Source organism: Solanum dulcamara, chromosome 5, assembly GCF_947179165.1.
Source record: "Solanum dulcamara chromosome 5, daSolDulc1.2, whole genome shotgun sequence".
Taxonomy (NCBI): domain Eukaryota; kingdom Viridiplantae; phylum Streptophyta; class Magnoliopsida; order Solanales; family Solanaceae; genus Solanum; species Solanum dulcamara.
Window position 1 is genome coordinate 31,687,512 of NC_077241.1, and position 12,900 is coordinate 31,700,411.

The 12,900-nt window shown below is 34.9% G+C and overlaps 1 protein-coding gene across 1 annotated transcript; it reads left to right on the forward strand.

Moving 5' to 3' along the window:
• Positions 1-5,219: 5,219 nt before the first annotated feature.
• On the forward strand, positions 5,220-12,652 carry LOC129890841 (uncharacterized). The gene is made up of 5 exons (XM_055966305.1): positions 5,220-5,619; positions 5,690-5,771; positions 6,556-6,655; positions 10,621-10,706; positions 12,191-12,652. Exons 1-5 carry the CDS (start codon positions 5,460-5,462, stop codon positions 12,405-12,407), a joined length of 645 nt encoding a protein of 214 aa, XP_055822280.1. The 5' UTR covers positions 5,220-5,459; the 3' UTR covers positions 12,408-12,652.
• The last annotated feature ends 248 nt before the right edge of the window (positions 12,653-12,900 follow it).

A 12,900-nucleotide genomic window follows, 5' to 3' on the forward strand; every position in this document is an offset into this window, starting at 1 on the left:
ATGACAAGTGATAGAAGTCATTGTAAGGTCATAAAGGGTGATTCTTGAATGTGAATAGGTGTTAAGGTCAATTATTAAGTGTGGGAATGGATTTGGAGATGTTTTAAGGTCACAAGAATCCTCTAGCACAAAGACGAGTTGAAAGCTTCCTTACCGATTGAGTTTCGATAAAATATTTTACTTGGGTCAACTTCAAATAATTTTTCCCTCATTCAAGTTCAGAGTAAAAGGTTATGATCATTTTACTAGAGGCTACCAGATCAAGAAAAGATTACTACTCAATTCTACGACCTGTAAAGTTTTATGCTAGTCGTTAGAAGTCAAGTCCTCAGAAAAATGCTGCACATCTTTTAGGGCTATTTTGGTCCTTTCCCAAACCTTTTAACCCTATCCTAAGTTGTTTTTAGATGTTTTGAAGGAATATATCATTCCACTGACTAGTTTTCCCCTCATAATATCCTCTCAAGACTCTCTTCTTCTCCTACAATACTTCATTGAAGGATCAACTAGGGTTTCCAATTCTTCAATCAATTTTCAAGCTTCAATCAAGGAATCCACCCAAGGTATGTGATAATCAATCCATTGGTTCCTTTCACCCATGGAGTCCCAAGGTTTTCCTCAAAAGATCTCTTCAATTTCAATTATTTTCTAACTCTAGGTTGATGATATTTCATTGGATTGTTTTAATTACATTTTTACTTGACTCAAATGATTATTATAAGCATGATTCTTCCTTAATTGTATAATTTCAAGTTGTTTTATAAGTTCTCATGCATAATACTATTTTAATTAGTGATTTTCATCAACTATGATTAGTTTCAAAAGGGGTTTTCAATAAAGGCATTTATAAATGATGTTTGAGGCTTATGGATGATTGTGAAGATTATAAATGATGATTTTAATGATATTTTATGAATTTCCTACACTGATCCTTAGGTTATGATATGGATTATGGGTATATTCAATATTGCTTCAAGTTGATGTCATTTTCATGAAATATGTGTGGGTTGATATAAAGTATATGGTCATGCCTGTTTTCACTCAAATTCCATGATTTCCAAGTCAATTGATCATGTGTGCATTTTCCCCCAAATTTACAATTATAAGCTATGATCTCGAATTGTAAGTTATATCCAACGAAAGCTTTATGAATATTTGACAAGGCATATGAATGAGTTTAAAGATGCTTTATGCAAAGGAGGCTATGAATAATATTTTTATGATGTTTCAAGCATGTTAATGATAGGGTGAGTTAAGGCCCTAAAGATGTTTTACGAATAAAGATATGTAATGAAGAAAGCTATATACTCATATTGCATGAGATAAATCTAAGGAAGTATTCTATTATTATGTTCTTATGAAGAGTGGACGGGTAGATATGGCCCCTCCCACATGATGTTGACTATATGTCTTATGGTTTGTCTATTTCTTGAGAGTTTACCTAGCACTTAGTTGACCTTGGGATAGACATTCTCTCTCGTAGTTGAGGCAAGAGAATCGTAGTAAGATTTTATTGTCCCATAACTACGTGCCACTATAGGATAAAGGATCACTCTTAGTCTAACTTAGTGTAGATTAGTTTGATAGGTTGATTCTCATTGTTGATTGAAGACTCCTTCTTCTTGATTTCAAATTGTGTCACTTATTTGTGGATTTCAAGTAAGTTTCTCTTTTCTATTGAATTAAAGTCTTTTCTCCCTTGGTTAATTGTGTATGTAATTAGACCTTCTTTCTTCCTTTCTCATCTCCTATTTCTTATCTATCTTACTTCTGTATTGTTTAATTCCGCATTTGATTTTGATTGGTTTCATCCCCAATTGGATTCTTATCACTTTGTTACCTTCATTACCTTGTTTCAAGATTGGACAATCTTTTAAAATTGACATCTTCCCACACTTGTAGCAATCATTTGTGCCAATAAGACACTCTCTTAGGTAGGGCCTACCACATTACCACAAGGTGAGTTTCGTGAAGAACTCTAAGTCACACTACCTTGCGACTGAGAACCCTAGGCTTTGGAATTTTGACCACCCTAGTACCTCTGATCTCTCTTGTTGCTAGGCACCGGTGCACTCTCTTATGATGGTTCATAATCAGAAGACCTCTTTTGAAATAATGACCAGTTGCCATTTTACTTTTCTACTGACTGAGCTCATGCCCTGTCGACTTTTCCCTCTTATTCTGTTACTCCTCTCTTTTACTCTTCTTATCTTGTTCAACCTGTTGAGCATGCGCCATAAGTATGAAGATATCCATATCTGAAATCAGAAGTGTAGCTTTGCATTCTTTCTTCACATGCTTGGCCAATCCAGAGAAAAACTTTCTCATTTTGTCCCTCATAGCCGGAGCATATACCGGACAACTGAATGAACTTGAGGTTATCCTCTTTTATTATTCACTCTTCCTACTTTAAGGTCAGAAACTTTTCTACCTTCGTCTCTCCTCGCTTTCTAGGAAAGAAGTGATCTAAGAATGCACCCTCGAACTCATTCCATGTAGCTGGCTCTCGATCCTCACCACGACTCTCCTCCTACTGATTAAACAAATGTTAGCTACATCCTTGAACTTGTAAGAAATAATCTCAAATCCTTCAATTTCAGTAGCATGTATAGCCTTGAGGATCTTCCACATGTCATCAATGAAATTTTAGGGATTCTTATCAACCTTGGACCATGTGAACATTGGGGATTTATCCTCAAGAAATACCTGATCCTAGTCGTAGCTAACCACTCTTGGGGACTGCAGCTAGTAACTAGATTATTGTGATGGCCTTATTGGGAAGCCATCAACTAGGTGAGTATAGTAATTGCTCCTCTGAATTTAGCCTTAGAGGTAAGGGAAGATTGAGTAGTAGGTGTCTACGGAACCTCTTGAGCTCTATTAATATTCCCTTGATCAGACACTTGGGCTCTATTCCTTGTCTACATTCTTGAAGTTGGATGCCTAGTAGACGGTGGGATCTCAGTGCTGGCGACGTTCCTCTGACAGATGATATTGTTGGGAGGTATGACCGAAAAATTGCATAAACTCAAGAGTTAGAAGAAACCTTTGTAGAGTAAAACTTTATCGCACGAATTTAAAGTGTGAAAAAAGTAAGACAATTCCTAATGTCCTGTAGCCTCCCCATTATAGATGTGGTGTGCTTCACACCGATAAGGAGTACTCTATAATACACGGCTTCGAAGACATCCTAGAACTCTTAAACATTGTTCTCTGATATCAAGTTTGTCATGCTTTGAGTCTACACCCTAGGTGTGGCTGGCAGTTGAAAATCATTGTTGGTCCCAAGAGAAGCTTTTTCCTAGCTGACTACTTAGCGGAAGACTAAACTCTATAGCTAAAGCATTTAAAAAGTGAGAATTCAAAATACTCTAAATGTAAACTTAAGTATTGTCTGAAATATTCTCTGAAATATAATGAAATAATGTCAAAACATACTCTAAAAACTAGACTGACTCAACTCCATCTATGAAGCCTCAATAACAATGAATATGTACCGAAACATTCCTACGACTGTCTCAAAATAACAACTAAAGGAAATAACTCTAAAGAAGCCCTCCGAAAGCAAGGATGTCTCACCAAAAGCTCATAAAGTGTGATCTCAACGGAGCGCCTCTTGATGATCCTGATTACCTGCGTCTTCATCATAAAAAGATGCAATGTCAAAAGATGTCAGTTAGTACATAGAATGTACAGTATGTAATAAAGCTGAATGAAAATAGTAAACTGAAGTGAATGCTCATCCTAAATAGAAATGCTGAAGGTAAGTTGATTGAGATGTAAAGTATGCATATAAAGTAAAACATGTAAATTTTCAAAACTAGGACAATGCAACATACATATATAATCTGAAAATAATTACTTAACTTTTTTGGGGAATTTTTCTAAAGACAATGATCACTATGAGCCTCGTGATGATACAACATCTAGCCCTGGTTGCCAGAGCCATCCTATTCCTTTTCAGAGCATAGGACAAGAACTTTACTTATGAATCCATCTAAAAGTCCTCTTTTGGGACTAAGTGAGGATTCACCTAAATTAACGGCATGATCCTATCCATATTGGCGGCACAAGTTATGGGGTTGGAGTTATTCTACCTCATACCCAAATCGGTGTTTAATACTACTCCCAAAATATGCACTATGCTCACTAATATTAAAACTGTTCGTAGACCCTGATCGTGGTAAGGATCTGAGGTTGGGTATTCAGGACCTTGGTCAACGGAAGTTTCTACGGTTCGTAGACACTTCTACGGATCCTAGGGTCCCCTCGTTCTGACTACTTGGTTTTACCAAGTATCAGGGCTTGGCCTATGGGTCAGGTCTACGCTCCGCAAAAGCTTCTACTACCCATAGACTTGGTCCGTAGACTTCACTCTCATGAAACAGTGACTAAGGCTCCCTTCCTCGAGCCCACCTACGGTCTGTGGAAGCTTCTACGGATCGTAAGTGGCATCAGTAGAATGTCACCTAAAGCAAAATTTCAAACTTTTTCTCTGGTCTATTGGACTAATCTAAGTTAGAATATTTTGGGTGTTACAAATTGGGTCTATTACCCAATAATTTTATTAATGAATTCTTCTCCATTAATTGAGTCTATTTCTCAATGAATTCCTCCATTAATGGCTATAATATTCGATTCTTCTAACTTTCAATTTTGATTTTCATTTTGAGCTACCAACAAATTTTTCAAGTGGTAAAAAGTGGTGCTATGGTGGAAAGTACGTGCTTTGAAGATGAGATTTTGCTTAGTAGTGAAGAGTCGAAAAGGGTGAAGACCTAGTGATGGAGGTGAACCATCGCCGGTGTCTCTCGATCTGTTGAAGATAAAAGGAAAAAGATTAAGATGATAAAAAAATAAAAGGAAACGAAATTTCTTTAAAAAACTAGAAAATTAATATGAAATTTTTTTAAAAAATTATTAACTTAAAATTTAATTATCTTTTTATCTCTCTTTTAAAGAGAGTGAACTACACCTTCTTTGCAACCTCAACATTTAGGGAGCAAATAACTCTACTTTAAAATAGTCTAAGGGGGTATAAGATCCTCGTAATTGTGAAGTATAAGTGTATAATTGAAAATGCGATAATAAGTTACGGGTATTTGACTATTTTCTCTGCAGTTAAAAAACAGATAAATCTGCTTGATATGCATTTTTTTTGTGGCGCATGATTTAGACCGTCAATTCCGGGAACCAAAATAGCCCTCGTCCAAATTATTTATTTCTCATCGTCCAATTCTAAACAACTGTCCCCCTCTCTCCATTTATCTCATTCCTTGTGTTTAAAGAATGTACTCCAATCAAAACAAATTCTAACTCTAATTCTCCAACAATAAAGCAAACTAAACCAAAGCCTTTGAGATAGAAAAGGCAGGGGACCAAAAACGGTGTTAATGAATCAATGTACAAGTCAGAAATAAGAAGAAGATTAATTGAGGGTTGGCATACTAATATTAGTCATGCAGACCTCAGAGATAATGGAAGAAGAAGATGTCAGCCCTAATGTTTCATTAAAAAGGAATGGATCATTTATTTGTGTTGCAGCACCATTGTTGTATGATAAGTTACCTGAGGAACCCCTTAAGCTTTCCATCCTCAAATTGGATGGCTCTTCTTTTGGTAATTATACATACATTTGTCTTATATTCATGTGCATGAATTTTTAGTTGACGAATTTTGATATTTGTAGATATTGAAGTGCCTAGAAATGGTAACGTGGAAGATCTCAAACGGGCCGTGATAGAGGCCTTCAGCCATTGCAAGATTTCATGGTATGTACATTGCAAAATATCAAAAATTCTGCAGAATTTTGTGATGAGGGCTTGTTATAGGATTGAAAGAGTTGTCTAAAATTTCTTGAGGAGTTTGAGAAGAAATGAACATTTGGCCTTTTCTTGCAATTCCAATTAAGATTTGCCTGCAGCCTAATGCATTACTTTAGAATTCCCTCAAGGAACTGCTAACAGGAATCCCATGGAAAAATAAGTTGTCAAACATGTATTAGAAACTGTAGTTGAGATAAATTGTTCTCGGTTGCAATCCCTATCTTTTTGGTTCACCTAGCTATGAGAATGGGACAATTTGGTAGAATAAAAATAAAATTTCAAGGGATATTGTGATTTTTATTCTTCTCTGTCATTCAAGATATTCATAACAATGAATTTTAAATGTCATTCCATGTACCCTCATTAAAAAGCAATAGCTACTAGCGTCTGATCACCAAAATTCTCCACAGTTAGGTGAATATGTCGTATTAGCTAATCAATTGTTCCTTAGACTGCATTCACAAACTATAGATTTTCATATCCACCTTACTATCTCACTTATTTTATATGGATTCCTAAATTTTACCCAATGAATGACTTTTGTGCTAGCTCTTGGTCAATACTTCGAAATCATATTTTTTTGAACAGTTCAAAAATACCATAGTACTTTGTTTATAAGACCAAATAGTCAAAATGACGTTGCTGTATAAACATATTGACCAACCTTTTCATTGAATATTACTTGGACTACCTTTTAACGACTCTTAATTTGAATCTGTCTCTATTGCAGGTTGCATGTATGGGGACATTTTTGTCTGAGCTATGGCGGACAGAAGCTACTTTCAGATGATGATTTGATAGGAACCTACGGGATCAAGGATGGAGATGAGGTTTATTCTCTATCATAGGATGTTTCCATTAAAAATTCATTTATATAATCTTATACGATTTAATAGTTGTATGCTTCTTGTAATTATATTGGAAACTGCAGTCTGGAAAAGGGAATGATATAGGATCAGAGTGAAAAAAAAGGTTCAAATTATTGAATCCCGGGCATTGGAGTGTATTAAGGTTTTATGATTTAAGGATCTTCACCTACCGCAGCTAAAAGTGTTTTCACTAGCCCACATAGTTTTGTTCACTGTCCGTGTGATTGATTAATTTCCTTTTTCATCATGGAAAAAGGACCTTTGATCTCCTAATCTTTCAAGATAATAAATCTGTGACGGATGAACCATGGAGATGGACATCTCTGGTATAAATTGATCATAGACAATAGCTACACAACATAACCCTGGAGATAGTTAATTATGTTGGACTTGGATCTCTTAGATATCTTTATAATCCCTTGTTTGAGAACCTGTATAGTTATAACCTCTCCAATTACCTTGATTAGAATACATCTTCGAGTTGATTTTCTGTATATCACATTATTGATGTGCACTTATGTAACTGCGGTGATAAATTCAGAATGTGGACCACATAGTGTTGACAAGGAAGATTGTCAACACTAAGTTGTTTGGCTCGTGAACAAGATATTCTGGAAGTATAACATGGGGACTATAATAAAAAGATTTAATAATGATCAGATTATTTAGTGAATACACTTTTATTGCTAGATATTTTGTAAATTAGACTAAAACTGAAATATACTTTGTTTAAACTAGATGAATTTAGATAAATATTTATTTCCAATTTTAACCTTGTCTTTCTTAAAAGACTTTGAGATGAAAGTTATATGCCAGGGAGTTATCCTTCTTAGTGTGTGGTATAAAACTATTATCACAATTGTGGATTAAATAATTCTCTGATTACTAATCTCAAAATTAAAAATTCTACTCAATGTGAGACAAAGAGGCCGTTTGGATTGATTTATAAGCTGTTTTCAGCTTTTTTTGAGTGTTTGGCTGACCAACTTAAATTCATTTTGTGCTTAAAATAAGCACCAATAAATAGTTGGGTTTATTTGGATGAACTTATTTTAAACAGTTTATAAGTTGAAAACAGCTTATAAGTCAAAAAAAAAGTTGACCTACAACTACCTTCTTCTTTTTTAACTTTTAAGCAGTTTTCAATTTATAAGCTGCTTAAAAATAAGTCAATCCAAACAGACTAAAAAATAATTCCTCATTTATCCCTAAATTATAATTCGTTATCCTTGCAACGTAAAGTGTGTAGGTAGATCCTGACTCATATGAATTACCGCAACCAAAAAGAGTAAGAGAAAAAGAAGTGGTCAAAATGGTAGACAGTGAGGATATAAGGTATACAAATATGATTATCCATTTTCAGAAGCTGTGATATCTTTTACTTAGACTTCTAATTGGTCTACGATTCCACTTTATATTTCTGGCATTGGATATTTAAGCAATTTAATTTCTTCCTTGGGTTGTATTTGGACCTCTAATTAAGAAAATTTTGAAAGATCAAGAACCAACTAAGTGTTGGGAAAAAAACACACAAACTAATTCTAGTCCCTTTCGGACGATCTTCTAGTAGAAAATAGTAACAGAGAAATTTAAAGAGAATAACAACAACACAAGATTTAATGTGAAAACATAATGCGGAAAAAACAACGTACCACCCAGAAAACTATACTATACCCAAAATATCTCCAAGAGAACCTTCCCTAAATCTCTCAATGGTAAAAAAATATTATATCATGTATTTTATACTTTTTGGTATTTGGTGTACCTACAAACAATGGAGCTAACCTCCTTAAATAGCTAACAAAAGCTATTTACATTTGCTAACCCACCGATGTGTGATAGCCAATATTTTTGATCCATTTTTCTTTCTTTTTCAAAATACATATTAACAAATCTCCACCTTTGAAAAAGAAAAAATATATCAATCATTGGTCTTTTACAGTTGTCCAGCTACACATAACAAGATCAGTTCTCCACCTGACTCAAAACTTGGCCAACCATGTGCAACTGCAACCTTCACATTGTCTACTACCGACAATCACAATTCTAATATCAAGAATTATCATACCCCCACCATAAAGAGTACCTCCACTCAGATTGAATATCACCAATCCAAGAATTTTCAATTGAAATTATTTTTCAATCTCAAGAATTTCAGTTTCGGCTCATGTCGAAAAAGAAAAAACCTGCTAATAACTTATGGTGCAACACTCTTGTTGATTTCTTGAGAGCCCATTAGCCATCGACATCCTTTCCACCACACTCCTTGGCATCACCTATCAACCAATGCCCATGTGCAAATGGGGACACGCTAGAATTATATCATCCTTTATCATGACAAACCTTGGAGAATCACAACATGTCATAAGGATACCTATCCCAGCGTATTGTCGGAGCCCTTGCCGAACCGCTCCTTACAATCTTACCTTGTCCGAGTTTACTACCTGTTGATCAAAATTCTCAGTCCACAAAGATTTTAAAATTCCACTAGTCAAATCCTCAATTTTTTTTTACCATTTGACCAGACTTGAATCTTTGACCACCTCTTTTGATCCCTTGTTGCATTAAAAGAGAACCACAAAAGTCCCAAAGCTACATCCCCACCGCAATCATACACGTCATAAATCACAATCGCCATAGTTCGAAAATCACCGCTGAAACTTTTTCATTTCTTAACTAATGCATACCAGATTTTGACAACACTTGCGGATAATTTTTCATTACCTTTGACTTTATTTTCTCACGCAACAAGCTCCAAAACTCATTCTCTAACCAAACTTCTCAAATTTTGTCCCCACATGCTTACAATACTAATAAATGGACAATAGCAATGAACAAGTACCCACTAAATTAGTTCTCAAGAAAGAGAGGCGGATCACAACAGATATACTTAAATATCAAATCTTTCCTTATCAGAACCTCTTTAGATTGTACTTATTTCCACTATTACCAAACATAAAAGTACTCCACCGGAATCAGACTCCACTTGCTACTCCACCAGGACGAAACTTCTCCTTGAAAACAATAATTCTAATTCAAAATTTTTTTCTGATATGGAAGATCAGACAAAACTGCAACGACAGAGCATACTAAAATTTTAAAAGAATTATTCCACAACAAAAGCTCAATAATTCCAATTCATAAATTTTTTCAAAGCTGCAACTATAGAGTATACTAAAATTTCAAAATAAAATAGAATTATTCCAACCTAAGGCTCTGATACTACTTGTTGGGAAAAAAACACACCGACTAATTCTCGTCCCTTTTGGACCGTCTTCAATAAGAAAATAATAACAGAGAAATTTAAAGAGAATAACAACACAAGATTTAATGTGGAAACCCAATGCAGGAAAAATCACGGACCATCCAAAAATTTATTCATTATATGAAAAATTATTACAATCATATAATACACAATATATTTCTCACACACCCAAATACCTAAAATACTATACCCAAGAAATCTTCAAGAGAACCTTCCCTAAATCTTTCAATGGTAAAAAAATACTATACCATGTATTTTACACATTTTGGCATTTTGTGTACTTTTGGTGTACCTACTCGAGCTAAGCTCCTTAAATAGCTAACAAAAGCTATTTATATTTGCTATCCCACCGATGTGGGATAACCAACATTTTTGACCCCTTTTTCCTTTCTTTTTCAAAACACATATCAACACTAAGGACAAAAGCAGAGCATTTTGTTCATTACAAGACAACCTTTGTTTAGAGTTCATAGATGAAGTATTATTTTGCCTACAACAACATACCCAGTTTGATTCCATATGTGGGGAAGTCTTATCTTTCTATGATGAGATACAAATTTACTTTACGAAAATATTATTTTTCTTATGTGCTAATGTAACTGAAATTATGTGAGTATTTCTTTGATACTCCAACCTTGATCTTTTTTTTTTCATTTTGCAGCTTAGTTTTGTGAGACATGTAGCCATTGGTCACAATCCAAAAATGACGCAATCAGAAGAAGAGGACCATCAGTTTGATCCCAGAGTGTGAGTTTTATAATATTGATTTCATCCTCATAATCTTACGTGGATATAGTTGTTTTTCATAAATTCAACTATTGTGCAATGCGCAAGTTGTTTATCAACTGGTTTAGTACCACACCTTATATCTCTCGAGGTAGGTAGTATTTGAGTAAATGGAATAAAGAAGAATTGCCTGTCTTGTGGGTAATAGAGTAGAAATAGAGGGATTTACATAGAAAAGGAAATCATTGATATCTAGACTCATATGACTTCTTTTAATTTTTGGGGTGTAAAAGGAAACATACAAAGACATGCTCTACTACTCCTGAACTCTATGTTGCAACGGATCTTCCAAAAATGTCACCGGACCCGTGTTGTATTCTCAGAAAATACTGCATTTTGGGAGGATTTGTCCCTCATGCAACAATAGTTTTGGAGGATTTGAGAAACATAGCCTGAATTTTTAGTTCAAACCAAAAACCAAATTATATTCTTCTACTTACTGCTAATAAGGACCTGAATACAGAGTTTATAGTAATGGATTAAAGGATGGAGAAATTTTGTGAGAATACTTTTAATTACTTCTATAAATGAAATTTGGAGTGGTTACTAGGCTTTGCAGTCTTTCCAGGATAAAGTTCTTTATTTTTTACCTTTTGGTTGGTTCTTTATCCTCTGCCAATTGTGTGGGATTAATGGGAGGCCGTACTTCCCTAAAAAAGTTAGCTTTCTTAAAACCTACAAGTGAAAGTCAAGTGATTAGTGGAAACATAAAAAGGGCAGTCCGGTGCACTAAAGCTTTCGCTATGCGCAAGGGTCTATTGTACACAGTCTTACTTTTCATTTCTGCTAGAGGCTGTTTCTAAGGCATGAACCCGTGACCTCCTGATCACATGACAACAACTTTACCAGTTACTCCAAGACTCTCCTTCGATTAGTGGAAACATAGTTAACGTTATAACTAAATAGTTTGGACCTTGCTTATCGAGATGTTGATTTATAGATTTATCATTTTCCTAATATAAGCTTGCTTGTTTCACTTTAGCTTAACATTATCAGAATTGAACCCCATATTTTCTTGAGACTGTGGGTGTGCCAGGTATGCACAAGTTTTCTTTATTTCTCATGTTCGGTTGATTAAAAATTTTGAAAAATATTTTCTCTAGAAAATCAAGCTCTTTGAACATGAGGAAAATGACTTCCTTGATGAAAGTAATGATAACAAGTGGCATTGTCTCCTCCCACCCTCATCATCACCCACCCCCACCCCACACCCATGCGGCCACGCCCCATCCTCATAATTTTGTGCTAGATATGTACAAATAGTTTTAAGATAATGTATTTTTGCTTGCTTACCAAATACAACAAAATAAGTAAAAAAACCCTTGTTTTAGTAGAAAATATTTTCTTCCTCCATATCGATTGCACCCTTTGTGCGAAATATTAATGATTACCTCTATATTTGTTAGGTCACTTGAGCTAATATCCCTAGAACACTCAATCTGCAGATCCAATGACATTGATGATGAAGAGTTGAAAGGTGAAGAAGAGGATAATGATCACCAAGATGATTCAGAGAATGACGAAGACAACAGTTCTGAGGATGAGAATAATGGGTGTGGTCTTGGCAGCTGCGAACACAGGTTATTTCATTTATTTAGAGGATTGTTCTCATACCAGAAACTGGAAATTTCAGAAAGGAGAATGGAACAGAAGACGGAGTAATGCATGCATCAAGATTACCCCATGGTTACTTAGGGATCAGAGTTGTAACAATAAGTATGACTTTAAAAGAGAGGTGGAAAGCAGAACAATAGCCAACACTTTTTGCAGTTCTAGGATATGAATCAAGTTGAACATCTATTGTAATCAACTCTGATCGGAGCTCTAGACTTGTAACTTTGCAAGAACTAATTCAATGGGAGAATCATTAAAGAAAATTTGTTATAGATGACAAATAATATATAGGTTGAACGGAGATGAGCTCGGCCAGTGTTGAGAGCTACATAACTTGTAAAACTGCTGAATTACAATGTGATACTAAAAATCTCATGCATGGTGTGCAGGTCTACTGCAAACATCTAAAAGAAATCCCCTGACTGTACTTAAGAGCCCGTTTGGATTGACTTTAAGTTGGTCAAAACCAACTTAAAGCCCCTTTTTAGCTTTTGGACGTGTTTGCCTAATGCTAACTTTAAGCCATAAAATTCTTAAAGTC

Excerpts from the sequence above, each read along its gene's own strand:
- LOC129890841 (XM_055966305.1), top strand. The coding sequence starts at position 5,460 with ATGCAGACCTCAGAGATAATGGAAGAAGAAGATGTCAGCCCTAATGTT. Across the intron at positions 6,656-10,620 it reads GGATCAAGGATGGAGATGAG|CTTAGTTTTGTGAGACATGT; the intron begins GTTTATTCTCTA and ends TTCATTTTGCAG. Across the intron at positions 10,707-12,190 it reads CATCAGTTTGATCCCAGAGT|ATCCAATGACATTGATGATG; the intron begins GTGAGTTTTATA and ends CTCAATCTGCAG.